General features: G+C 39.2%; 6 protein-coding genes across 6 annotated transcripts in view; 4 read left to right on the plus strand and 2 right to left on the minus strand.

The window, feature by feature from the left end:
- Window positions 1–6,183, plus strand: part of LOC104715869 — an 8,996-nt gene extending 2,813 nt beyond the window's left edge. Inside the window, exons 5-11 of the mRNA XM_019230087.1 lie at window positions 300–421; window positions 654–833; window positions 898–1,941; window positions 2,174–4,721; window positions 4,870–5,324; window positions 5,416–5,532; window positions 5,651–6,183. Of these exons, the coding sequence (XP_019085632.1) occupies window positions 300–421; window positions 654–833; window positions 898–1,941; window positions 2,174–4,721; window positions 4,870–5,324; window positions 5,416–5,532; window positions 5,651–5,812 (4,628 nt within the window). The 3' untranslated portion in view covers window positions 5,813–6,183. The remainder of the gene's footprint in view (window positions 1–299; window positions 422–653; window positions 834–897; window positions 1,942–2,173; window positions 4,722–4,869; window positions 5,325–5,415; window positions 5,533–5,650) is intronic.
- On the minus strand, window positions 6,264–8,964 carry LOC104713414 (replication factor C subunit 5-like). The gene is made up of 10 exons (XM_010430522.2): window positions 8,666–8,964; window positions 8,162–8,375; window positions 7,883–7,962; window positions 7,630–7,789; window positions 7,437–7,518; window positions 7,249–7,311; window positions 7,009–7,138; window positions 6,869–6,932; window positions 6,716–6,784; window positions 6,264–6,585 (listed from the first exon to the last, which is right to left on the minus strand). Exons 1-10 carry the CDS (start codon window positions 8,853–8,855, stop codon window positions 6,486–6,488), a joined length of 1,152 nt encoding a protein of 383 aa, XP_010428824.1. The 5' UTR covers window positions 8,856–8,964; the 3' UTR covers window positions 6,264–6,485.
- LOC104713415 (aspartic proteinase Asp1-like) lies at window positions 9,103–11,957 on the minus strand. The gene is made up of 9 exons (XM_010430523.2): window positions 11,515–11,957; window positions 11,062–11,179; window positions 10,744–10,970; window positions 10,394–10,627; window positions 10,160–10,298; window positions 9,879–10,073; window positions 9,712–9,784; window positions 9,514–9,601; window positions 9,103–9,367 (listed from the first exon to the last, which is right to left on the minus strand). Exons 1-9 carry the CDS (start codon window positions 11,706–11,708, stop codon window positions 9,244–9,246), a joined length of 1,392 nt encoding a protein of 463 aa, XP_010428825.1. The 5' UTR covers window positions 11,709–11,957; the 3' UTR covers window positions 9,103–9,243.
- LOC104713416 (L-ascorbate peroxidase T, chloroplastic) lies at window positions 12,449–15,149 on the plus strand. The gene is made up of 12 exons (XM_010430525.1): window positions 12,449–12,754; window positions 12,833–12,973; window positions 13,146–13,266; window positions 13,349–13,449; window positions 13,527–13,614; window positions 13,721–13,788; window positions 13,880–13,966; window positions 14,052–14,126; window positions 14,242–14,319; window positions 14,391–14,495; window positions 14,644–14,703; window positions 14,810–15,149. Exons 1-12 carry the CDS (start codon window positions 12,551–12,553, stop codon window positions 14,990–14,992), a joined length of 1,311 nt encoding a protein of 436 aa, XP_010428827.1. The 5' UTR covers window positions 12,449–12,550; the 3' UTR covers window positions 14,993–15,149.
- On the plus strand, window positions 17,484–21,676 carry LOC104713417. The gene is made up of 4 exons (XM_010430526.2): window positions 17,484–19,599; window positions 20,138–20,337; window positions 20,441–20,664; window positions 20,746–21,676. Exons 1-4 carry the CDS (start codon window positions 18,093–18,095, stop codon window positions 21,479–21,481), a joined length of 2,667 nt encoding a protein of 888 aa, XP_010428828.1. The 5' UTR covers window positions 17,484–18,092; the 3' UTR covers window positions 21,482–21,676.
- On the plus strand, window positions 22,556–25,673 carry LOC104713418 (protein disulfide isomerase-like 1-2). The gene is made up of 10 exons (XM_010430527.2): window positions 22,556–22,816; window positions 23,128–23,158; window positions 23,251–23,538; window positions 23,625–23,813; window positions 23,926–24,051; window positions 24,406–24,543; window positions 24,634–24,753; window positions 24,857–24,974; window positions 25,057–25,169; window positions 25,257–25,673. The coding sequence occupies exons 1-10, from the start codon at window positions 22,650–22,652 to the stop codon at window positions 25,494–25,496; spliced, it is 1,530 nt and encodes a 509-aa protein (XP_010428829.1). The 5' UTR covers window positions 22,556–22,649; the 3' UTR covers window positions 25,497–25,673.

The following is a 25,723-nucleotide window of genomic DNA, read 5'->3' on the forward strand; positions in this document are numbered from 1 at the left end:
AATGGGTGTTCTGGCTGATAGAATAGTGAATGCATCCAGCTTAGAAGTGAGAGTTGGGGGGGCAGCGTTGCTCTTATGTGCTGCAAAGGAAAAAAAGCAGCTGATCACGGAGACACTTGATCAGTCTGGTTTTTCAAAAATCTTGTTACATGCCCTAGTTGATATGATAAAGCAGAATTCTACATGCTTATCTCTAGAAACTGAAGTCCAGACACCTAAAGGGTTTTTGGAAAAAAATGTATTCCAGGATACAGGTAGTTTTTATTTTCCTGATCCAGCTAAAATCTTGGGTGGTACAGTCGCATTGTGGCTGCTATGCATACTCACTTCCGTTGATGCTAAGTCAAAGGTCATTGTTGTGGAAGCCGGCGGACTTGAGGTGCTCTTGGGGAAGCTTGCTAGGTATACTTCCAGTCCGCAGGTAAATATTTCTTTTTTAATTATATGATTCTTCATGTTTATTGGTCATGGGTTATCCTACAGGGTACCTTTTGTTACAGCAAGTCTCACTTGTCAAGCATGATTCTGCATTTTGGTTTTGAATCACACTGCTGTCAAATTCTCTTAGGCTTGACTTGATTCTTACTTTTTTTTTGGCAGAGATGCCTTGTATGAATTTTTCCGTTGAAAGTAATCTTGAATTGTTTTACCAGGCTGAATTTGAGGGCACAGAAGGCATTTGGATTAGTGCTCTCCTCCTGGCTATCATGTTCCAGGATGACAATGTGTCCTTTTCTTCAACGACAATGCGGATCATTCCAACACTTGCACTTTTGCTAGGATCTGATGAACTGATAGATCGGTATTTTGCTGCCCACGCACTGGCTAGTCTTGTTTGTACTAGGAACAGAGGAATAAATCTGACAATTGCAAACTCAGGTGCTGTTTCTGGGNCAGGTGGCTAGGGCTTTGGACGCACTGTCCCGTCCGGTTAAGAAAAATAATAATAAAAAGAAGTCTTACATTGCAGAAGGAGACATCAAGTCACTCATAAAGTTGGCTAAGAACTCATCCATCGATTCTGCAGAAAATGCGATTTCTGCCCTGGCAAATCTTCTGTCTGATCCGGATATCGCTGCAGAAGCACTAGCTGAAGATGTTGTTTCAGCTTTCACAAGAATTTTGGCTGATGGATCTGCGGAAGGTAAGAGAAATGCATCACGAGCACTTCATCAGTTACTTAAGAACTTTCCAGTTTGTGATGTGCTAAAGGGAAGTGCTCAGTGCCGTTTTGCTATACTTTCACTCATTGATTCTCTAAATTCAGTTGATGTGGATAGCCCAGATACTTTCGACATATTAGAAGTAGTAGCACTCTTGGCAAAGACTAAGAATGGGGTGAATCTCTCTTACCCTCCATTGATTGCCCTTGCCGAAGTGCCATCAAGCCTAGAGACCCTTGTGCAATGCCTTATCGAAGGCCATACTCTTGTGCAAGATAAGGCAATAGAAATTTTGTCCAGGCTTTGCTCTGATCAACAGTTTTTGCTCAGTGAACTAATAGTTTCGAGACCCAAGTCAATGGGTGTTCTGGCTGATAGAATAGTGAATGCATCCAGCTTAGAAGTGAGAGTTGGGGGGGCAGCGTTGCTCTTATGTGCTGCAAAGGAAAAAAAGCAGCTGATCACGGAGACACTTAATCAGTCTGGTTTTTCAAAAATCTTGTTACATGCCCTAGTTGATATGATAAAGCAGAATTCTACATGCTTTTCTCTAGAAACTGAAGTCCAGACACCTAAAGGGTTTTTGGAAAAAAATGTATTCCAGGATACAGGTAGTTTTTATTTTCCTGATCCAGCTAAAATCTTGGGTGGTACAGTCGCATTGTGGCTGCTATGCATACTCACTTCCGTTGATGCTAAGTCAAAGGTCATTGTTGTGGAAGCCGGCGGACTTGAGGTGCTCTTGGGGAAGCTTGCTAGGTATACTTCCAGTCCGCAGGTAAATATTTCTTTTTTAATTATATGATTCTTCATGTTTATTGGTCATGGGTTATCCTACAGGGTACCTTTTGTTACAGCAAGTCTCACTTGTCAAGCATGATTCTGCATTTTGGTTTTGAATCACACTGCTGTCAAATTCTCTTAGGCTTGACTTGATTCTTACTTTTTTTTTGGCAGAGATGCCTTGTATGAATTTTTCCGTTGAAAGTAATCTTGAATTGTTTTACCAGGCTGAATTTGAGGATACAGAAGGCATTTGGATTAGTGCTCTCCTCCTGGCTATCATGTTCCAGGATGACAATGTGTCCTCTTCTTCAACGACAATGCGGATCATTCCAACACTTGCACTTTTGCTAGGATCTGATGAACTGATAGATCGGTATTTTGCTGCCCACGCACTGGCTAGTCTTGTTTGTACTAGGAACAGAGGAATAAATCTGACAATTGCAAACTCAGGTGCTGTTTCTGGGATAATAAACCTTCTTGGCTATGTGGAATCAGAGATACTGAACTTGGTTGCTTTGGCAAATGAATTTTCTCTGGTGAAAGAGCCTGATCAGGTCGTTCTTCAACACCTTTTTGAAATTGAAGATGTGAGGCTTGGCTCCACTGCACGCAAATCTATCCCGCTACTTGTAGATCTCTTGAGACCAATTCCAGATAGGCCTGGAGCCCCTCAGTTTGCCGTCCAAATCCTGATTCGCATTGCTGATGGAAGTGACACAAATAAATTACTAATGGCTGAAGTTGGAGCTGTTGAAGCTTTAACAAAGTACCTTTCTCTAAGTCCTCAAGATTCAACTGAGTACGCCATATCTGAATTGCTTAGGGTATTGTTTAGCAACCACGAGCTTAGACAAAACGAAATGGCACTAAGTTCCTTGAATCAGCTTATCGCAGTACTGCGGCTAGGTTCGAGAAGTGCAAGATACAGCGCAGCTGGGGCTCTGAATGAGCTATTTGGTGCTGAAAACATCAGAAATTCTGAAATCGCCTGCCAGGCTGTTCAACCACTAATGGACATTCTCGGTACTGTATCAGAAAGTGAGCAAGAGGTAGCTCTCTCTGCATTGATCAAACTAAGCTCAGGAAATACTCCAAATACAGCCCTTCTGATTGATGTAGAAGGAAGTCTGCTGGAAAACGTGATCAAAATCTTATCATCTACTTCTGCTTCAGAGGAGTTAAAGATCAATGCTGCCAGACTTTGTTCTGTTGTTTTCTTGAATAAAAACATCAGAACAAGTCCATCCGCCTCCGGTTGCATGAAGCCTTTAATAACACTGATGCAGTCTGAAAGAAGTGCAGCAGTTGAAGCAGCAGTTTGTGCTATTAAGATATTATTGGATGACGAGCAACATTTAGAACTAGCAGCCGCACATAACATTCAGGAGCTTTTTGTTGGCTTGGTTTCCGAAAGAAATCACAGGATTATCGAGGCTAGCTTATCAGCTCTCATTAAGCTGGGGAAAGACAGAGTACCACGCAAGTTGGACATGGTGGAAGCTGGAATAATTGAGCGATGTCTTGAGCTGCTACCTGGAGCCTCAAGTTCATTATGTTCCTCTGTTGCGGAGCTGTTTCGCATTTTAACAAATAGTGGAGTTATCGCGAGAAGACCAGATGTTGCAAAAACTGTAGAGCCTCTATTCACGGTCTTGCTCCGGTCAGACTTGACCTTATGGGGGCAACATAGTGCCCTACAAGCACTTGTAAACATATTGGAAAAACAGCAAAGCCTTGAAGCTTTTAGTTTTACACCCAGTGAAGCTATCGTGCCTCTGATTTCCTTTTTAGAATCTTCATCCCAAGCTATCCAGCAGCTTGGAGCAGAACTGCTGAGCCATTTTCTTACAATGGAAGATTTCCAGCAAGACATCACAACACAGAGTGCTGTTCTTCCTCTGGTCCGGCTTGCAGGAATTGGAATACTGAGCCTGCAGGAAACTGCGATAAAGGCATTGGAGAAGATATCTGCTAGCTGGCCTAAGGCTGTTCTTGATGCTGGAGGTATTTTTGAGCTATCCAAGGTTATTCTTCAGGAAGATCCTCAGCCCCCTCTTGACTTATGGGAGTCAGCTGCTTTTGTTCTTTCCAATATTCTGCAGTATGATGTAGAATGCTTTTTCAGAGTTGAACTTCCAGTGTTGGTAAAATTGTTGTTCTCAACAATTGAAAGCACAGTTTTACTGGCTCTAAAAGCATTGATGCTTCATGAGAAAAACGATGCTTCAAGCACAGTACAAATGGCAGAGTGTGGTGCAATCGATGCATTGCTGGACCTCCTGAGATCTCATCAATGCGAGGAAGAATCGGGAAGCTTACTTGAAGTAATATTTAACAACCCGAGAGTAAGAGAGTTGAAGTTATGCAAATATGCAATAGCACCACTATCTCAATATCTGTTGGACCCTCAGACAAGATCAGAACCTGGTAGGCTTCTTGCTGCTCTGGCACTTGGGGATCTTTCTCAGCATGAAGGGCTTTCTAGATCCAGTGGTTCTGTATCCGCTTGTCGGGCACTCATTAGCGTGCTAGAGGAACAACCAACAGAAGAAATGAAAGTGGTGGCCATCTGTGCGTTGCAGAATTTTGTGATGAATAGTCGAACGAATAGAAGAGCTGTTGCAGAGGCTGGTGGCGTATTGTTAATTCAGGAGCTCCTGCTTTCGTGCAATGCAGAAGTTTCTGGGCAGGCTGCACTGATGGTCAAATTTTTATTTTCCAACCACACACTCCAAGAATATGTCTCGAATGAACTTATACGATCACTAACAGGTACTTTGTCAATTTAAGTTATAGTAATCCTATATCCCGGTCACTCTAGCATTAAACTGCTGGTCCTCAGGACTCGACACTTTTTATATTCTGATAAATTTGTTTTGTTCTTATCTTTAACTGTTTGACATCTCATGATTGTGAACAGCTGCACTTGAGAGAGGCTTGTGGTCTACATCAACTATAAATATCGAAGTTTTGAGAACCTTAAATGTGATTTTCTCCAATTTTCCTAAGCTCCGTGCCTCAGAAGCTGCTACTTTCTGCATCCCTCATTTGGTAGGGGCGCTCAAATCTGGCGTTGAAGACGTCCAGGGATTGGTATTGGATATTCTTTACTTGCTAAGGCACTCCTGGACGAATATGTCTATAGATGTTGCAAAGTCTCAAGCCATGATTGCAGCTGAAGCAATTCCCGTCCTGCAAATGCTGATGAAAACATGCCCTCCTAGGTTCCACGACAAGGCAGACAGCTTATTGCACTGCTTACCAGGTTGTTTAACAGTGAACGTCATGCGTGCCAATAACTTAAAGCAGTCCATGGCAACCACAAACGCCTTTTGTCAATTAACAATAGGAAACTGCCCTCCACGGCAAACTAAGGTAAAGCAAATCCATCCATGAGAGAATATTCTCACTCCCACCATTGCCAAAAAAAATTATCGTATCATTGGGCTTGTCTCTTTTTCTGTAGGTCGTGAGCCATAGCACTACTCCTGAATGGAAAGAAGGCTTTACTTGGGCATTTGATGTTCCCCCCAAAGGACAAAAGCTTCACATCATATGCAAGAGCAAGAGCACATTTGGAAAGGTAACCTTGTAACAATAAGCCACATCGTTCAAATTGCAGAGTTGGTATTCGATAGAGATCTTCAATATGTATTGTCTTGTTTGGTATGTGTTTAACACAACACATTCCTTGTCTGCAGACGACTTTAGGCCGTGTTACTATCCAAATCGACAAAGTCGTGACAGAAGGAGAGTACAGTGGATCTCTAAGCCTGAATCATGAAAACAGCAAAGATGCCTCTTCCAGATCACTCGACGTTGAGATTGCATGGTCCAATAGGACAACGGATGAGACCCATTGAGAAACCAAACTACTCAATCTTCACAAGGACAATGCACTTGGTCAACGGAAGACTTAATCTGTCTAATGCTCTTGATGGCTGCATTTTGGTAGTTAAAGGAGAGCAAAGTCTGCAGCAGATGTATAGCAATACATGTATATGGGTAATGAGTACGATGTGTGAAAAAGGAACGTAGAATCAAAGAGTTCCTACCTAAGCAAGAAAGAAAATCTTTTTGTATAGGTTGTTTCTCTTCTTTTTTGGTCCGCGATGTTATGTGTTGACAGTTTGTTCATAAAACCTTTTTCGCTCGGGGATCAACTAAGCAGCACGAAGTGCTCTGATTCCTGTAGCGATGTTTAAGTTATTTAATCATCATTTTGTCTGGGTTATTTTTTTACACGAGCAAACGAGAAACCAATATCGGACAGGCAATATGAAGAAGAGCATTGAAACATATTTGATCTAGGAATTGAAAATTGCAAAGAGCCGTTTGAGCAATCTGCCAATGATATGATATGAGATCACAAGGTGGGTCTAACACTCTTGAAAGGCAAGCTTTTGGTCACAAACGGCCATAAAATGTCCAAAAGACTATCAGGAAAACAACACTGAGATGAACTATTCTAGCAGTTACATAACACAGTGCATATAAGCTACTGCAGGTTCCAAAAAGGGAAAAAAAAAACATGGTTTAGTTTGCTGCACCAACCAAAACAGACCGGGCATGTGAGAAAGTAGAAATGATAGCTCCAAGCTGCAGTTTGTCATTGCACCCAAAACTCAACCTGTACCTATAAACAATAAAATGACTAGCAATTAAAAAAAAAGAAAAATGTGGGGGAACACAAGCTTAAATACTCTCTACTCCAGGCAGTCAGAATTAAACAATCAGCCAAATTTAAATTGGCAAAAGATACTTACTCAATGTCTGCCAGATCGTTTATCAATTGAACTCTGACATCTGAAGGCATCTGGATCTTAAAAACAAACCTGATGGAGAAACAAAAGTTAGTCTACAGATGCATGGCACGGATAACACATCAGTTTGAAGCAGCAACCAAGTATGTCACTCACATGGTAACCTCTCTGACGATATCAACAATGGCAAGTCCTTTTCTCGTCTTCATTTCTGATATGTCTGCAGAATGAAATAGCAATCACGAGTCAGGACCATGGAATCATTAACTTAGTACAAATCAGTTATGGTTCAATACTTTTGTAGCTCTCAGCAAATGATTTATTTAGAAGCCAGCCAGCTATCTGCTCAATGTCCTTGGGCAATGGGTTTCCGGTGCAGAGGTAAACTTCTTCCGCAGTAATTTGCTCTGACTTCGTATCAGTTGACTGCTCACACCAATAAACCCGTCAGAAAATTTTACAGATCCATTCATAGTGATCTAAATGTATTATCTCTGTGGATAAGGAGACAAAACCAAAAGGAAATATTCCAGAACCTGCAAAGTGTTCAGAGCTTTTCTCTTTTCCTCTGTAGTTTGCTTTGACGCCATATGAGTTGACTGCCCACACCAATAAACCCGTTATAAGTGTTTACAGACCCATTGATAGTGATCAAAAAGTATTATCTTCTGTAGATTTACAATTGTTGATAAGGAGACAGAACCAAATGGAAATATTCCAGAACCTGCAAAATATTCAGTGCTTTTCTCATGTCCCCATTGCTCAGCCGTACAAGAGCTGCCAAACCATCCTCACTTACATTAAGCCTAGTCCAATTATAAAAAGGAAACACAAAAAAGGGGTTAAAAAATACACATAATCATGAGGGAGAATGAAGAAAACACAATAAGACAAGACTGAAATAGCTTAATTCTCACCCTTCAGCGTCTACTACATGTTTAAGACGTTGACTCACATGAACAGGATCGAGAGGGGCAAATCTAAATCGAGTACATCTCGACTGCAAAGCTGGAATGATCTTATTGACATGGTTCCCAATGAGCGCAAACCTAGTACTCTTGGTGTATTTCTCAATTACTTGCAAAATTTAAGAAAATAAGCATGCCAAAGATGTTAGTACTGTGCTTAAGCAAAACAAACGAGAGAGATAGGACCAATATAAGGTTATACCTCTACGCAGGGCAAACTGAGCATCTTTTGTCATGGCATCTGCTTCATCTAGTAGAACCAGCTTCACAGAAGATTTTCCTCTACAATCATGAAATTCAATTTTTTATATTCACAACAAATTTGTTACACACAAAGATAAGTTATTATACTTCTTAGCAAGATGCTAAAATTAAACATAGCTCGTGCCATCACAATGCATTCGATATTTATGAGTAATAAAAACCAGTTGAGGAATCAAGAAAATCAAAAGCAGGGAAGGAATCATGATAGGATACTCACAAAGAGAAGCTCTGCGTGCTAGCAAAATCTTGAATCTGCTGCCTTACAACATCAATTCCTCTATCATCTGACGCATTCAGTTCGAGAATCATACTACGGTACTTGGGTCCATAAAGTTTCCGGGCGACGGCTAGAATGGTGGATGTTTTGCCAGTACCGGGAGGACCATACAACAGAAGATGGGGCAATTTGTTCTCATTGGTCAGCCTATCAACTGTTTTACAAAAACCACAAAAAGCAAAAACCTTCAGTGAGCATAGTGATAAGAAGCTATAAAAATTGCATTTAGTCCCTCAATCCAACTGAGAAAAGAAACAAATAAGAAACTATCAAATTAGACTTTTTAGAAACAACAACATCAATTCCAATTCACTAGGGCTTAATCAGAGGCACACAATTTTCTATTCGAAACACTTTCTTAATTAGAGAAAAATACCCAAAAGAAAAACTGTACTAAATCCCTAACCCTAGGGTTTATGGAAGTTGTGTATAAAGTTCAATTACTCGTATCGATAATGTCACGATGTGCAGCGACGTCATCGAGCGACTGAGGTCGGTACTTCTCAACCCAAGGCGTCGCCTTACCCTGCGGCGGACCACCACCAAAACCGGCTACGTCTTTCCCCTTGTTAACCGGCTTGCGAGGCTGATTTTCGTCTACGTCAATGTCCATCACCGACGTTATCTCAGTCATCTTCGCCGCCGCGTAATGAAGATTTGCTTCAAGCTCAGCCGTCTTTTCACTCTCTCCCGATGATGGCGCCAAGCTCTAATTCTCTCTCTCTCTCTCTCTCTAATTTTGAGGTTTCCTAGTTCCGCCATTGTCTACTGTATTCGTTCTGTAATTCCTCTTTTACCCTCAAGCAATGATCACTGTGCTGGGGTCATTTTGGTAAAATACTTCCGTGTTCTTTTTCATTATTTGTAAGGATTACATCTGATGACAAAAGTCAAAGAAGTGTGTATATATATATTTACAAAAGGGAATATATTTCCTTGTTTCTATTATGATAACAACCAAAAACCTCAAAAACCTTCTATTACACAGTCTTTATCAAAAACCCTTTCTCTGTGTGTCAACGTCAAAGCTCTCCATCTGAAGCCAAGTTCTTGTTCTTAGAAGAATCAGTTCCTGAGAAAAGCTCTGTTATCAAACCAAATCCTCTTGGATAAGCCTCCTCCGTTACATCTCCTCCTCCATATTCACTGTTAACAGAATAGTTTAGAGTGGTTTGGAGGCAAAATAAAAACACACAATAGAAGACAACAAGAGAACTTTTTATTATTATTATGGATTTGATGAGAAACAGAACAAAATTATATTAAGAAAAAGGTGAATTAAGGTTCAGAACTTGGGAATCTTGTCACAGTCTGTAGAAATCCATCCAATCCTATGTTGCTCATTGTCGTAGATCACCATTATCCCTTGGAAAAATATGTCTATCACACACACACAGAACAATGAGATTTTGTTGTCAAGTTATGAACCTAAAAGAACCCCTGGGAAAGGAAAACTATAATTGAAAACTTAAGTATATCTATTTACTTACCTCCTATGATATTGTAGCTGTCTAGCCCGACTTCAGTTCCGTTCAGGATACCTAAACATACATTTCCTTTTTCCTAAGATAACAAAAAAAAAACAAAGAAACAGACTCTCAGCCATGGATTTTGATGTAGATACTAGTCATAGAGAGTTGGTATATAGGAGACTCACTGTGATAATGAGATAAGACTCAGGTGGAACCTGAAGTAGCTGACCATTCTTTTGATTCCCAAATCGTAAAGTAATTGTCTTGAAGTATTTCTTGACTTCATCAAGTGATTTCAAAGGTTTTTTGCCTTTCCAACAGACAGGTAAGCTTTGATCTTCTGTGTCCTTCAAAGGCTTCCCATTCAAGTCTTTTCTTATCTATACGAGATATATAAACACCAAATTAGTCATAAGAGTGTAAAACACAATTGCTGCTGTTTTTCAGAATTTTTTTTATGGCTTACAAGATCGAGAATCGCTTGGTACGCTTCGGCATTGAAGTAAGTGTATGAGCTTCCACTGTCGAAAACAAAGTTAATGCCTTTGACACCTGTGGTCTTGGCATTAAAGAGAAGCTCTGCTGGTCCAGTCATGTAGTTTTTACTACAGAAAAAAAGTCGCACCATGATTGTTAACTTGTCAAGTTTAAAAGTGTGAGTAAATAGAAGAGGGCATAAAGATGCTCAAAGATTGCTCACCTAGGTGAATTAGTAGCCAGTGAAGTCCATGTAACTCCAGAAGAAGGGACAAGCTCATCTCCAATAGAGAGAAAGCCTTTACCATTGTGACTTAAGCAATGCACAATCACATTCTTCGTTGCCCCCAAGGATTTTAGCTGTGTTGAGATGCTTAATTTCCCTCTGCCAAGACCAAGGATTCCCGCTGTTGGAGGAGGAGGGTGTGGACCAGGGTTCTGCTGATCATACCCACATCTAAAAGACAAGTTGATTCAAGAATCAGGATCACTAGTAAGATCACCGACTTTTATACAGCCCATGAATTTAGTCTTTTCTTTTCTAACATGTGAAAAGGGAAGAACAAAACTAACCCAAATGTCAAATGGGGATGCACAGCGGAGCCATTTGCGAGTCTTAGAGGAAACTCATCAGTTACAAGTGCACCAATGGATGATGCATGGTCGGAGTATCCGATTTCATAGTCACATTGATCCTGAGGGTCAGCACAAGGTCTGTTCTGGGGAAGGTCGAGTCCAGAACACAAGAGGTGTGAACAAGGCAAAGTGTTGTGATTGGGCTTGTACTGCTTAGCACGAGGCTGCAGAGAAAGAAGAGATAACGAAATCATAAGATAGAAAAGACCTTTGCCTTAATAATTATGTTACACAACAAAGCAGATGAACGCTTACCTTTGTGCAACCGTTGCAGGGTGCATCACACTGAACCCAAGTGAGATCACTGCCAGTGTCAATGTCCAAGTCAAAGAGCTTAGGTGGGTTGCCTATGTTAAGCAACACATAATAGTACCTGAAATTGCAAAGAAGAAGAAAAATGAATTCTTCCAATAAGCCAAAGTATTACATCAACAATCAGACAGGGCGTTTTCAATACAAGGGGAATAACAGAATCGAACATTGCCCAAAATCTGCAATTCGTGAAAGTTCCAATCTTTATAACAAAGTTCTCTTGCCAAGCATTGAAATAGATTAATAAGTAAAGAGATCCCTCAGATGCAAGAAAGTATCCAGAGATTAGTTGAACACAATCCCCAAACAAAGAAAATTAAACACACAAATAGGTGACTAGAAAGTAGCAAGAAACAGAGAAATTGAAAACAAAAAGATGTGAAATTTGGCAGTTACCCAAGAGGATACACATTCCCGGAGACAGGAAAGACGACGGAGGAGCCAAGTCGACGATTCTGTAACTTCACTTGTTGAGCCGACGAGTCTTTGGCAGCTTCAGAGAGTTGAAAGCGAGGAAAGAGGAGGAACACATAGAAGAAGAAGAAAACGAAGAAGAAGCGAAGGTTCATTGTCTCCTTAATCGGATTCATCTCCTTTTTAGTCCCCAAGAAAGCGAAACCAAATAAGCCCAAAAGAAGGTTTCTTTATTGACAAAGGGGCAACAAAAAAGGAGGCTTCCTTTGTGTAGAGAAGACTTGTTGCTTCCTTATAGGAGTGAGTGACTGAGTATTTTATGTTTGTACCTCTCTCTCTATCTCTATCTCTATCTCTCTCACTCAATTTGTTGCAAGTTGCAGCACACAGAGGTTTCTTTGAGTTCCCGTAAGCTTTAATTGAGAAACTTGGCAGCATTTGGCTAAAAAGGCTCTACGCTTTTTTAACGCTCACTAAACACACACTTGGCGTGTAGAGCACGCGCAAACGAAGATTGATATAAAAGGCCGAGGTCAAACGTACAAGGCCCAATATGCTCAGCCCATTAACTCTACAGAGTGATTGTTTTTTTTTTCTTTGGGTTCTTTTATCAATTTTTGATGAAAATCATTTACTCTTTTTTTTTTTTACTTCAAATTTTTTACATGATTTATTCCACTACTAAAAATGTTACAAGATGAATTAAATTGAATGGTAATTAACTAAACTGTCTTCGTTGATTTTTTTGTTTAACAGTTATTGTAAATTTTTAGATAATAATAATACTAATTAGTCTCTTCTTTGTTTGGTAGTGGAACAGTAAAAAGAAAAAAAAAAATCCGTTAAGGCGCGCGTGAGGTTCACTTTCACTTTGTGATATCATTATCCAGTTTTAAAGAGTGAGTGAGTGACTCCAAATAGATCCAACTGTCAACACATCGCTAAGTTAGTGACACCTGTCGTTTTAATAAACTCTCTCACTCTTTCCGGCGCTTCTCTCTCCGCCGTGACAACAAAAATGGCTGTTTCTCTCTCCGCCGCATCTCACTTACTCTGTTCATCCACCAGAGTCTCTCTTTCTCCCGCCGTCGCCTCCTCCTCAGCTCCACTTCTCGTTGCGGTTTCTTCCTCTACATCATCATCATCATCATCGCCACATTCTCTCTCTTCTCTTCGAAGCGTCGCATCTTCCTCTCTGTTTCCTCATCTCTCCCTCGTTCAGGTACCGTTAGTTTGATCGGATGACTCTGTACGGGAACTCATGCTTTTGTAAATTTTAATAAATTCTGTTGATTTTTAGAAAAGGAATCCGATTTATGGGAAGAGGAGCAAGGGGATGGTTTCACCAAAATGTGCCGCTGCTTCTGATGCAGCTCAATTGAAAAGTGCTAAAGAAGACATCAAAGTGCTTCTCCGGACTAAGTTTTGCCATCCCATTTTGGTAAAGTATCTCTATCCTTCTCTCTCTTTTGATTTGATGATTATGATATTGCAGCTGGATCGTTATTGTTAAGTGAATTTTTTTACTAGTCTGTTGTTGTTTGCTTTGTTTACTAGAGATATTGGAGAAAGCAGAATTGAATTTTGTGTGTGTCACGTACGTTTCATTGCAGGTTAGATTGGGGTGGCACGATGCTGGTACATATAGCAAGAACATTGAGGAGTGGCCACAGAGAGGTGGAGCTAATGGAAGTCTTAGATTTGAGCCTGAGCTTAAACATGCTGCTAATGCTGGTACTCCTTCCATCCACATGCATTGTGGTTTTAAGACCTTTTCTTTTGTTGTCTTTATATTTCTACTTTTGACATTTTACAGGTCTCATTAGTGCTTTAAAGCTCATTCAACCTATCAAAGACAAGTATCCTAACATCTCTTACGCCGATTTATTTCAATTAGCTAGTGCCACTGCAGTAGAGGTATTCCTTGGCTTGGCCTAGCAGGCACAATTATGTTGGTCTTAGAGATTTAGTGATAACTCTAGATTTCACTTCAGGAAGCTGGTGGTCCTGAAATCCCGATGAAATATGGGAGAGTTGATGTCGTAGCACCCGAGCAGTGTCCAGAAGAAGGAAGACTCCCTGGTTAACTAATCTTTTTCCATTGTCTGTTTCATGTCTTCGATGAGTTTTGTTTCTGATTTTGTTATGGACATTTGAACTAATGAGGTGAAATATGCTTATGTTTTAGATGCTGGACCTCCTTCACCAGCTGATCATTTGAGAGATGTATTCTACAGAATGGGACTAAATGACAAGGTCATTTCTGATTTTTTTTTTCCATTTTCTGTTATTCATGTCAACGTGAATATGCTCATTTTCTGACTGCAGAGGTTGTTTTGTCTAGCAGGAAATAGTTGCCCTGTCTGGTGCACATACTTTAGGACGAGCCAGACCAGACCGTAGCGGTTGGGGAAAACCTGAGACAAAGTACACGGTATAATAAACTACAAAATGAAACTTCGTTATATTGTTGTTGCAATGATAGTGTAGAGATGTTATGGAAAAGTTCAAATTGGCAGAAAACTGGACCTGGAGAAGCAGGAGGACAGTCATGGACAGTGAAATGGCTTAAGTTCGACAACTCTTACTTCAAGGTCCACCTCTCTATCTGTCTTAGTAAATTTTGGGACTGAAGAAGAGTTTTCTAGGAAGATGACATATGTGAATACCATCCTCAGTTTCTTAATCATTGACTTCTATGACGAGCAGGATATCAAAGAAAAGAGGGACGAAGATCTTTTGGTGTTACCCACTGATGCTGCACTGTTTGAAGATCCGTCTTTCAAGGTTACTTATGTTTGGTAATTAATTAAGATGCCGCTTAGTACTTCTTTGTTTTAAAAAAATCCTATTTACAGAACTATGCAGAGAAGTATGCTGAAGACCCGGCTGCCTTTTTCAAGGATTACGCTGAAGCTCATGCCAAGCTCAGCAATAATGGGGCGAAATTTGACCCTCCCGAGGTACATAACACAAAGAGAGAGAAATTTTAATCTCAAGCAAAATTATGTTTAACCAACATACATGAACCATGCGTTTTACATACAGTTCAATGACATGACTTAACAATGTAGTCTTAAATTGCTAATCTGTCACTATGATATTGATCAGGGCATCATCATTGACAACGCTCCAGAGAAGTTTGTAGCTGCTAAGTATTCCACTGGAAAGGTTGGTCCTTGCTACTTTACACAAATGTGCTTGTAGCTTATTGTAATATATACATTTTGAAAGAAAAATGATTCTTTGTTTAAAACTTTACCGGGAATAAATGCAGAAGGAGCTTTCCGATTCGATGAAGAAGAAGATAAGAGCAGAGTATGAAGCAATAGGAGGAAGCCCAAATAAGCCATTACCCACTAATTACTTCCTCAACATCATAATTGCCATTGGCGTTTTGGTCATTTTGTCCACTCTCTTTGGTGGTGGAAACAACAACTCCGATTTCTCTGGTTTCTAACTGGGGAAAAAATTATACTTTTTGGTTTCTCTTACCTGTATAAATACTTACTTGGTGTTTACATATTCTTTGCAAACGAACACATCACTGGTATAATTTGCTTGGATAAAGTCACAGCCAGACATATTGAGATAACGAAGCTCTGTTTTTCCCCCTACTGAACTGTTGAAGGCACTACTTCTATTGCTGTTCTGTTCAGATTCAACCATTGTATGTTTGTTCTGAACACTTGAAATGATGTTACGTTAGGACAGTTTGCGAGGCCGAGATCAGTGAGAGATAACTACGCAAGAGCTTGAAACTTTCAGTTTTTGCTTCCTATGCAATCTACACTGCGTGTAATCCACCTCACAGATACAGGGGAGTGTAGGCGAGCAGGCCGATAATAAATTCAGAATATTGTTTGACTTGTTGATAATATATCAGAATATGAGAAGATNTTTTTTTTTTTTTTTTGGTATAATTGATGACTATGTATTTGCTGTATAGGTGCAGTTTCAATGGAAATGGAAAGTTGTTGAGAAATTTAGTTTTAGACGCTCATAGTGACTCTTTGACTTGAATAATATTGCGGGAAGCTTCAAAATTTGATGGTAAGAAGATCAATATACTGCTGTGTGTACCAGATGACTACGTATTGCTCTCTGTTCATGTGTACCATGTTTTCTTTTGATCCCTCTCTTAAATCAAACTTATGAGCTCTACATATGTGGGTATGTTTTGCTTTTTCAGTTGGATATACTCATATATGTTGCGGTTCTTACGGTGGAACAACACATTGATGAAATCTAGCGTCAAGGCTTTGAGGTTAGCTACTAAAACATTGGTGGTGGTTTAGGATTTCTCTTACCTGGTGGTTTTAGAATTGAGGTTAGTGTAAGGCTGTGAGCACTTCGAATACTAGATACTAGTATAATAGTATAAAGTGTGTGAATAACTGCTACGCCTTTGCACGAATACTTTTGAATCATTAAAATAAGGCTTGCAGTTGCTTGGCCTTTTAAAGATTCATTCAAGATTCTTCTGCCATTTGGAATACTAAAGAAAGAAAAGGCTTCTCTATTGGATTAGGTTAACCATCGTACTTGTTTCTAAATCTATACAAACCGATTTTAGATAACTTTTTCAACACCACATGCCACATAGAGAGACGTGCATAGCTATGCTCCATATATCTATTCTTCTTTTGTTTTTACTTTTTGACGTCAACTCCTCCATCTATTCTTCTTCTTCTCAAGATTTTTGATTATTAAAGTGTTGTTAGGAAAAATCAATGTTTCCTTTACAACTACCAACTTTAAATATTAAATTCTGAATCTAGAAAGATGTAACAAATTGGTTGGTATGGAAAATGATGTGCCTTTCCTTCTTCTAGTGACGCAAGAAGCTTACGACGATGAGCCGATGGGATTGGTCAGACTCATTCTCATTTTTCCTAATTGCTTTTTAAAAACTTTTCTTTTTTCTTTTACCTTTTCATTCTTCTAAATCATGAGGTCATGTTTTCTCGTTCGAAATGATAATCATAATAATATCATCAAAATAGACACACCGACGACGACCCACCTTCTTGTACGATCCAGACATATATAACCGAATTTGAACTAAAATGAATTGATGAATTGAGTATTGTTAAACAACACAATCATTAATCAAGGTTATTGATCTCCATAATAAAAACAAAAGAAAATTATGGTAATGGTTTTGGCCCTTATGAGATTCAGGATTGTGATTAAGGAGGTGCATGTGGAACTGGATTTGGCAGCACATGACCTACTTTTGTCACCCAATAGTATATTAATGTCTCATGTTAATAATACATGCAATCAGTTATACAAATTTACAAAACAAATGAGACTTTTATATATATTTGTCTTGTAAAGGAAACATATAAATTGATGGGATTTGATTTGGATATGAGACTTACTCATTAAGATAATTTAGCTTGACAAAAACTATTAACGACTTGTGAAAATGAGATTGGATTCATTGCTTTTGACAAAATAGTTGTCAATATTGTTTGGATATTTTCAATTAGGAAAACAAGAACGTAGAAGAGAAAAAAGGAGGTCATGGGGAATGGACCAATAAACAAAAGAGAAACATTAGATTCACAACAAATATCAAATTTTGGTAATCTAATATCCTTTTTTTTCCTTACTATATAAATATATAATCCACTGAAAACAATGACTAGTAATAGTTCACTAATAATATCGTATTGCCTGCACAAAGATAGAAATAATCAGGCGAAATTGGTAGGGGCCAAAACTAAACAAATCTTAATACATAATAGAAAACATGTCAATTGAATAGTAAACTTCATATGACATACCGACAGTACAACAACAAACGAAAAAAATGGAAACACACACCCATTCACTTATTTTACCAGGACAAGAGAGGAAGAATGGAAAGCATTATAAAACGTTGTGAAATTAGTCAAATTGGTATGAAATCTGGGGACCAAAACTTAAATAAAGTTGTAATATATTGTCAATTTTGTTTTTGGTTTCCTCGTCGTTGCCACTTTCTTCTTCTCCTTCTCAAATTCACAGTTCGTAATAAATATTTTCCCAGATCGCCCCCCCTAGCTTTCCTCCCACATCTTTTGATCCATTAAATTTAGTTAAAAAGTTGAAATTTAATTGCAACCTGGTGACTTTGAATTTTCTTTTTGGTTTCTTTACCTTGTGTGTGTGTGTGTCTCCTTCTCCCTACTCTGTTTCGTGATCACGTTTTCAAATAAATCAGCAACCATGGCTTCTTCTTCTACTTCTTTTTTTTCTCCTCTCTAACTCATGCACAGAGCAATTCATATAAAATCCGTTTTTTTTACATGATCACTACAATTACGACTTAGTGTTTCCTCAAATCACAATTTGCTCTGTTCCTCCTCCAGAAAAAAAAAAACCCAAACTTTGCTCTGTTCCTTCAAAACAAAAAAAACTTTGCTCTGTTCCTTCAAAAAAAACCCAAACTTTGCTCTGTTCCTACGATTATTCCATTCAATGTTGTTGCTCCATGCCCACGATGATCGGAGAATGAGAATTTGAAACAGAGTCTAGAGTTTCCCCGAGGAAGAAGACGCTACGCTATTATGGGTTGCGGAGGATCAAAACTAGATAATCAACAGATTGTGATTCTCTGCAGAGAGCGTAAGGAACACATTAAAGCGGCGTCGTATCATCGCTCTGCTCTCGCCGTCGCTCACCTTACTTACTTCCAGTCTCTCTCCGACGTCGGCGAAGCTATTCAACGTTTCGTTGACGAGGAAGGCTTGTTACTTGCTTCTTCGTCGTCTTCTTCTTCTTTTTCGCCGGATTCTCCAGCTCTTACGTTACCGTCCGACGAAGGAAAGCCGCCGAAGAAACACAAGAAGAAGATCTCTCCTTCTTCAACCACCTCTATTTCTCATTCCATCATCGAAGAAGACGAAGACGAAGATGATTCGCATTTGCATCTAAGCTCCGGATCCGACTCCGAATCCGAAACAGAAGCTGGATCTAATGACCATCTCCAAATTGATAGCACTCCTGAACAAGACCACCGGTCAACTCAAACTCAAACATTTCATTCCGGTTATGATCCAACTAGCTATGCTCCACCGGTTTACCCACCCGGTTATCCACCAAGTTACCCACAGGGTTATATGCCCGGTTATCAACCGGGATACCCACCGGGTTACCCGAGTTTCAACCCGAACGCAAACCGAGGAATGTATTTTATGAAGAAATCCGCGCCGCAATCTCGACCGTTCATTTTCCAGCCGGAGAATCACCGAGTTGAGAACGCACAATGGCCGTCGGATTCTGGATTCGGAAACACTGGAGCGCAACGGAAATCGCCGTCTCCGGCTCCTCCTCCGTCACCGCCAAAGGTTTCAACTTGGGATTTCTTGAACGTATTTGATACATATGATTACAGCAACGGTCGTTCTCGTACTTCTTCCGGATATTATCCGATGGGAATGGCGTCAATCTCAAGCAGTCCTGATTCTAAGGAAGTTAGAGAAAGAGAAGGGATCCCTGAACTGGAAGAAGTAACAGGGGAAGAAGTCATCAAGCAAGTATATAGACGTCCCAAGAGAACAGGATTGGAGAAGGTTAAAGAACACAGAGACGAGGACGATTACAACGTTAACAAAAGAGGTTATGTTGGTGAGGAAACTATGAGGGCAGTGACAATGCCAGATAAAGCCACCGAGAGCTCATTCGATTCAGAGACAGTGTCTTCTTTTTCAGGGAGTGATGTAGAATCTGAGTTTCATTATGTTAATGGTGGTGAAGGAAAGAGCAGCAACAGTTCTTCTAATAGTCATGAGACGGTAATGGGGACGAAGGTTTCGGTAGAGGAAGAGTATGGGAGGAAGAAAGGAGTGAGCTTTGAGTTGGAGGAGGAAACGACGAGCACTTCCTCTTTTGATGTTGAATCTTCCAAGATAAGTAGCTTATCTAGTTTGTCGTACCATGCCACTAGGGATCTCAGAGAAACTGTGAAGGAGATCAAGAGTGAGTTCGAGGTTGCTTCTTCGTGTGGGAAGGAGGTTGCTGTGCTTCTTGAGGTTGGCAAGTTGCCTTATCAGCATAAAAACAATGGCTTTAAAGGTAACCCTGTCTTAACTCTTGTATGTTTTGCTGGTTTGATATTCTGATACTTCTTGATGATATAGCTCCTTCCTTTTTGCAATCATCTATGTATAGAAACCTATATATTTAGAAATCATGATTCAGAATAAGTCATAGTTACCAAGTAATGCTGATTAACTTTAGTTTAATGGTTATTTGAGGACTTGTTTAGACGTGCCTCTGGGACTTATATAAACTTTGATGTAATGGGAAGTTATCTTGACTGAATAGGACTTTCTCCTGTCTGCTAGATTTTCCTGAATTTACTGAATTATGGAACCAAGCTGGATGGTTTGGTTTCGAGAGGTAAGTCATGTTAGGTTTAGACTGATTTGCTTCGTGTTGGAGGGAAAGCATCTTGTTATTGTGGTTTAGTAGGGAAAGCATCTTGTTATTGTGGTTTAGACTGATTTGCTTTGTGTTGAACTATGAACCGTATATTATGTGCACACTGCTTTTTGGATGAGTTTTTTTTGCTGCTTTGGTGAAGTTATAAATGAAGTGTTATACTTTGCAGTTATCTTATCGAGGATCATGTATCTGGTAGCACCATCCACACAGTCATCACATTCTCAGCCCATACGTTTAACATCAAGGACAAGGAAAATAGCGAAAGCATACAATGGACAAGATGTTAATGGAGGCTTCAATGGGAACCTCTCATCAACCTTGGAGAAACTGTATGCGTGGGAAAAGAAACTGTACAAGGAAGTTAAGGTATTAATGCTTTTGTATATGATGTAGCTTTGTGTTTCTGAATCTCTAGTGTGACTTTATGTCACTTGCGTGCTGTTACATCGTGATTTGCGTTTGATGGCAGGACGAAGAAAAGTTTCGTGCCATTTATGAAGAGAAGTGCAGGAGACTAAAAAAAATGGATAGTGATGGAGCAGAGTCTATCAAGATCGAGGCTACTCGGGCAGCCATTAGGAAGCTTATGACCAAAATTGATGTTTGTATAAGATCAGTTGATTCAATTTCCAGCAGAATCCACATACTCAGAGATGAAGAATTGCAGCCACAGTTGACACAGTTAATACACGGGTAAATCATCTTTCTATATTTCGATGTCTATGAGCAGATTAAGCTGTCAAACAAAACTAATATTTTTGTGTGTGTTTGAAGGTTGATAAGAATGTGGAGATCGATGCTCAAGTGCCACCAGAAACAGTTCCAGGCAATCATGGAGAGCAAGGTTCGATCTCTCAAAGCAAACACAACCTTACAAAAAGACTCTGGTTCGAACGCAATTCTTGATCTTGAGATGGAGCTAAGAGAATGGTCTAGCAGCTTCAACAACTGGGTTAACACCCAGAAGTTATACGTCCAGTCCCTAAGCGGATGGCTCTCGAGATGCCTTCACTATGAACCCGAGGCAACAGAGGATGGAATCGCTCCTTTCTCTCCTAGCCAGATAGGTGCACCGCCCATTTTTATCATATGCAAAGATTGGCAAGAAGCAATGGGTAGAATATCTGAAGATAATGTGACTAATGCTATGCAAAGTTTCGCTTCAAGCCTACACGAGTTATGGGAGAAACAAGAAGAAGAGCAAAGGGCAAAAGCGCAATTTGAGCAGCGAGATGCGGAGGAGTCAGAGAGAAGTTTGGTTTCGAGAGGTAAGTCAGAGAGCGGGATATCGGCTTTGGATGATCTGAAAGTGGATTTAGATTCAATGAGGAAGAAGCTAGTAGAGGAAAGAGGTAAGCGTAAAGAAACCGTTAAGCTTGTGAACAACGAGTCATCTAGTAGCTTGAAAAATGGTTTAGTTCCCATATTTGGGGCATTGAGAAAATTCACAGCAGAAGTTGTGAAAGCTCATGAAATTGTTAGGCTACAACATCCTCAGACTTCTTCTTGAGTAGAGAGTTTTTGTTACTTAACAAATTAGATATACATAGGTTCATTATATAGGAAAACTTTGGTATAGGTGTATGCTCATATTCATTCATTGGTTGGTTAGTTTGCTTTGTAAGCCGTTTTGAAATGGTGAAGAAGAAATGAAAATGCTATATAAACGATTCAATTGAGATTATCTATGAAAATGCTATATAAACGAGCCTGACTGATATTGCTTACAAATTTACAAGAAAACATAAATAAGATTTTTGAAGTTTACAACAGTATCGAGGATTTTAAAAAGAATATAGTGTCTCATGGTTTGGCATGCTCTATGTCTATGATAGAGTATTAATATTTTTTTTTTTGGCAGCCTATGTATGATACTTCTTCAATGGCTAGACTTTTGACAAGTTAAAAAAAAAATTGTATAAAGTAGAGAAATGTCAAAGGTTTCACATATGTTGTGTTCGAATATTATGGTTCACATGTTATGTTCATTACCGGAAGTTATAATATAATCTATCGGTTGTTATATATTGATAAAATTATGTCTTAAACCACCACAATACTAGTTTACTCCTTAAAATACAATTGTATGTTATTTATAAGTACTTAACTAGGCGATTATGTTGCCATAGTGAAGCCATGGTAGCAACATAATGAAAAAAGAAGAGAGATCATGGTTAGGCATAATCTATAGGATGTTAATAATCTTGGCAAAAGATCAAAGTCAAATCTCCATAAATTTAATTTTGGTCAGTAATTTTTCAAAAGATGCACATTAACTTTGAGTGTTGACTCAGCAGGATTATAATGAGAAAAAATAAAGTGTATTAATTAATTTCATTAATTATGATCTTTTTACACTGCAGATTATGGAAGTAAATATTGAAAAATCAATAACCGTTGTGGGTCAAAGAGTCAATGAAAATATTTTACTTGCCTAAAGTTAAATGAAAAACCAAAAAAAAAAACCAATGACAAGGCAATATCCAATAAAAAATCGCCACGTGTAAATATGGCCACTAAGCATCCAGAGATTTCGTAAATTTCTATAATCCATAGCGCTAATATAAATCAGTGAGTGGAGGCAGCAGAGCATAAATCAAAATCCTCTCTGACAAGAAGAAGAAAACATAAAGAATATTCTTTCGTCGTCGTACAGAGAAGAAGAGAGACGATTAAAAATGGCGATTAAGAGTTTGGCGTGGTTTTCGATCCTTGTGCTGTCTTTGTTCGCTTCGTCTATCAGAAGCGAACAGACGAAGGAGTTCGTCTTGACTCTCGATCACTCTAACTTCACCGATACCATCAACAAGCACGATTTCATCGTCGTCGAGTTCTACGCCCCTTGGTATTATATTCTCTATTTCTCTTTTCTGTTTCAATCTTAATCGTGAGATCGATCTCTGTCCTCGTCTATTTTTGGGCTCTGCTTCTGTTGTTGTCTAGTGTTTGATTTTAAACGGTGAAGCTGATAGTTTACGATAAGTGTGTTGTTTTGTTTCACTCGGGTCTATGTTGGCTTTAATGTGTTCTCTCGTCTTTAGTTTACAAAACTTGTTTAGATTAATAATTTGGGATATTGATGCGTATATAAGCTATTATGATTTTAATAATCTTCGTTTCATTTGAGTAACGTGACGTGTTTTGCTTTGTTTTCAGGTGTGGTCACTGTCAGAAGCTTGCTCCTGAGGTGAGAATTTCTTGCTTTTTTAATCACTTAATTACTTGATGATTTGTGTGTGGTAAACTAAGATGGGTGTGATATGTGTGATTGCTTTACAGTATGAGAAGGCTGCATCAGAGTTGAGCAGTCATAACCCTCCCCTAGCTCTTGCCAAGATTGATGCCAGTCAGGAAGCTAACAAAGGAATCGCTAACGAATACAAGATTCAGGGTTTCCCCACTATGAAGATTCTGAGAAATGGTGGGAAAACTATTCAAGATTACAATGGACCTCGTGAAGCCGACGGTATTGTCACTTATGTTAAGAAGCAAAGTGGCCCTGCTTCTGTTGAAATCAAGTCAGCTGATGTTGCAGCTGAGGTTGTTGGTGATAAGAGTGTTGTTGCTGTAAGTGCCGCCTCTTTTTCTTGATTTTATTTTCAGTCCACGAGTTCTGCAACCAACCATTATAATGTCTATCTCTGTTGTCTTAGGTTGGAGTGTTCCCTAAATTGTCCGGCGAGGAGTTCGATTCTTTCATGGCCCTTGCTGAGAAATTGCGTGCTGACTATGATTTCGCACACACTTTGGATGCCAAGCATCTTCCTCGTGGAGATTCTTCTGTGCAAGGACCTGTCGTCAGACTATTCAAGCCTTTTGATGAACTCTTTGTTGATTCCAAGGTACATAGGAACCTTTTTTTTTTTCATTTTTTACATATTACATCACTGAGTAGTCATGTTTTACGCAGTAATGTTACAGATTACTTATTTGATATACGAATCATGAATTCAGGATTTCAATGGGGAAGCTCTAGAGAAATTCGTCAAAGAATCGAGCATTCCACTTGTCACCGTCTTTGACAGTGATCCCAACAACCACCCATATGTTGCCAAATTCTTTGAAAGCCCTGCCACTAAGGTATCATTTGTGAATTTATTTACATAAATGGATATTTCAGTTATGCCTTACATTTTTACTCGACAAGTATTTTAGAGTCATTAAAAATGCTAGGTTAGTAATTAGTATGTGCTTGAAGGTTTAGAGCTTTTAGACAATGTAAACTGTAGCAAAGGCTGTGATAGCAGAACGCATTAATTAAATTTGGTAACTGAATCATAATTCTCTTGATAATTGTTGAGGTATCCTTTTGATGTCGAAATGAGTTTACTGAAAGCATTTGTTCTGTTCTGTTTTTTTTTTTTTTTTCTTTCATTTGTTTCCAGTCTTCTATGACATTCTGGTTTTGATGGATAGTAATATTTTGAAATTCAGGCAATGATGTTCGTTAACTTCACCGGAGCAACAGCTGAATCTCTAAAATCAAAGTACCGTGAAGTTGCTACATCCAACAAAGGTCAAGATCTTGCCTTCCTTGTTGGTGATGCTGAGAGCAGCCAAGGCGCTTTCCAGGTTGCTATAGAACTTTGTCCCCGCAGTCATTTTCTCCTGTCAGTGTTAACACATCTCTAAACAATTCTTTTGCATGTATCTGTTTCACAGTACTTTGGACTTGAAGAAAGCCAAGTTCCCCTCATCATCATCCAAACTCCTGATAGCAAGAAGTATTTGAAAGCAAATGTTGAGGTTGACCAGATTGAATCATGGATCAAGGACTTCAAGGTTTCATTCTCTTTTGCAGACTATCACACTAGCTTTATGTAAAAAAAAAAAAAAAGTACGTATAGAATCAGTATAACTTAACCAAAGAATATGTTTTCTTCAGGACGGAAAAGTTGCCGCCCACAAAAAATCTCAACCTATTCCAGCTGAGAACAACGAACCAGTGAAGGTTGTTGTAGCCGAGAGCCTTGACGACATAGTTTTCAAGTCTGGAAAGAATGGTGAGTACATTTTTGAAAACTCTAGTAATCGTTTCAATATTTTTGCAAAACCAAGACTGATAAACATCAATTCATGTATCAGTTTTGATTGAATTCTACGCACCGTGGTGTGGACATTGCCAAAAACTTGCTCCTATCTTGGACGAAGTGGCTTTGTCATTCCAGAACGACCCAAGTGTGATCATAGCAAAGCTAGTAAGCTCTTTTTATTGTTTACATGTAAATCAATCACTTTATAGTTCGTTTTACTGGAGTGACTAAATCGTTTGTGTGTGTGTACAGGACGCAACTGCAAATGATATCCCAAGTGATACCTTTGATGTGAAAGGGTTCCCGACCATTTACTTCAGATCAGCAAGCGGAAACGTTATAGTGTACGAAGGAGACAGGACAAAGGAAGACTTCATAAAATTCGTTGAGAAGAACAGTGAGAAGAAGGCAACTTCTCATGGGGAAGAGTCTACCAAGACTGAGGAACCAAAGAAGACTACCGAGGAAGCAGCTGCAAAGGACGAACTGTAGAAGTCTTGAGTTTTTTTTTTTTTTTTGAAGTAGGAACATTTCTCTTCTTCTTCTCCCTATCCATCAGAATCTTCTTTTTTCTTTTATAGTTTCTTCTTTTTTGGCTATCTTGTTCGAAACCCAAATTCTCTCCCATTAATAAAAAGTTCCGACCAGAGGAACCTAATAATCATCTCATCTGTTTGATCAAAGGGTTTGGTATATGGTTCCTTGTGGACTATTTAGTT

Source organism: Camelina sativa, chromosome 9 (genome assembly GCF_000633955.1).
Source record: "Camelina sativa cultivar DH55 chromosome 9, Cs, whole genome shotgun sequence".
Taxonomy (NCBI): domain Eukaryota; kingdom Viridiplantae; phylum Streptophyta; class Magnoliopsida; order Brassicales; family Brassicaceae; genus Camelina; species Camelina sativa.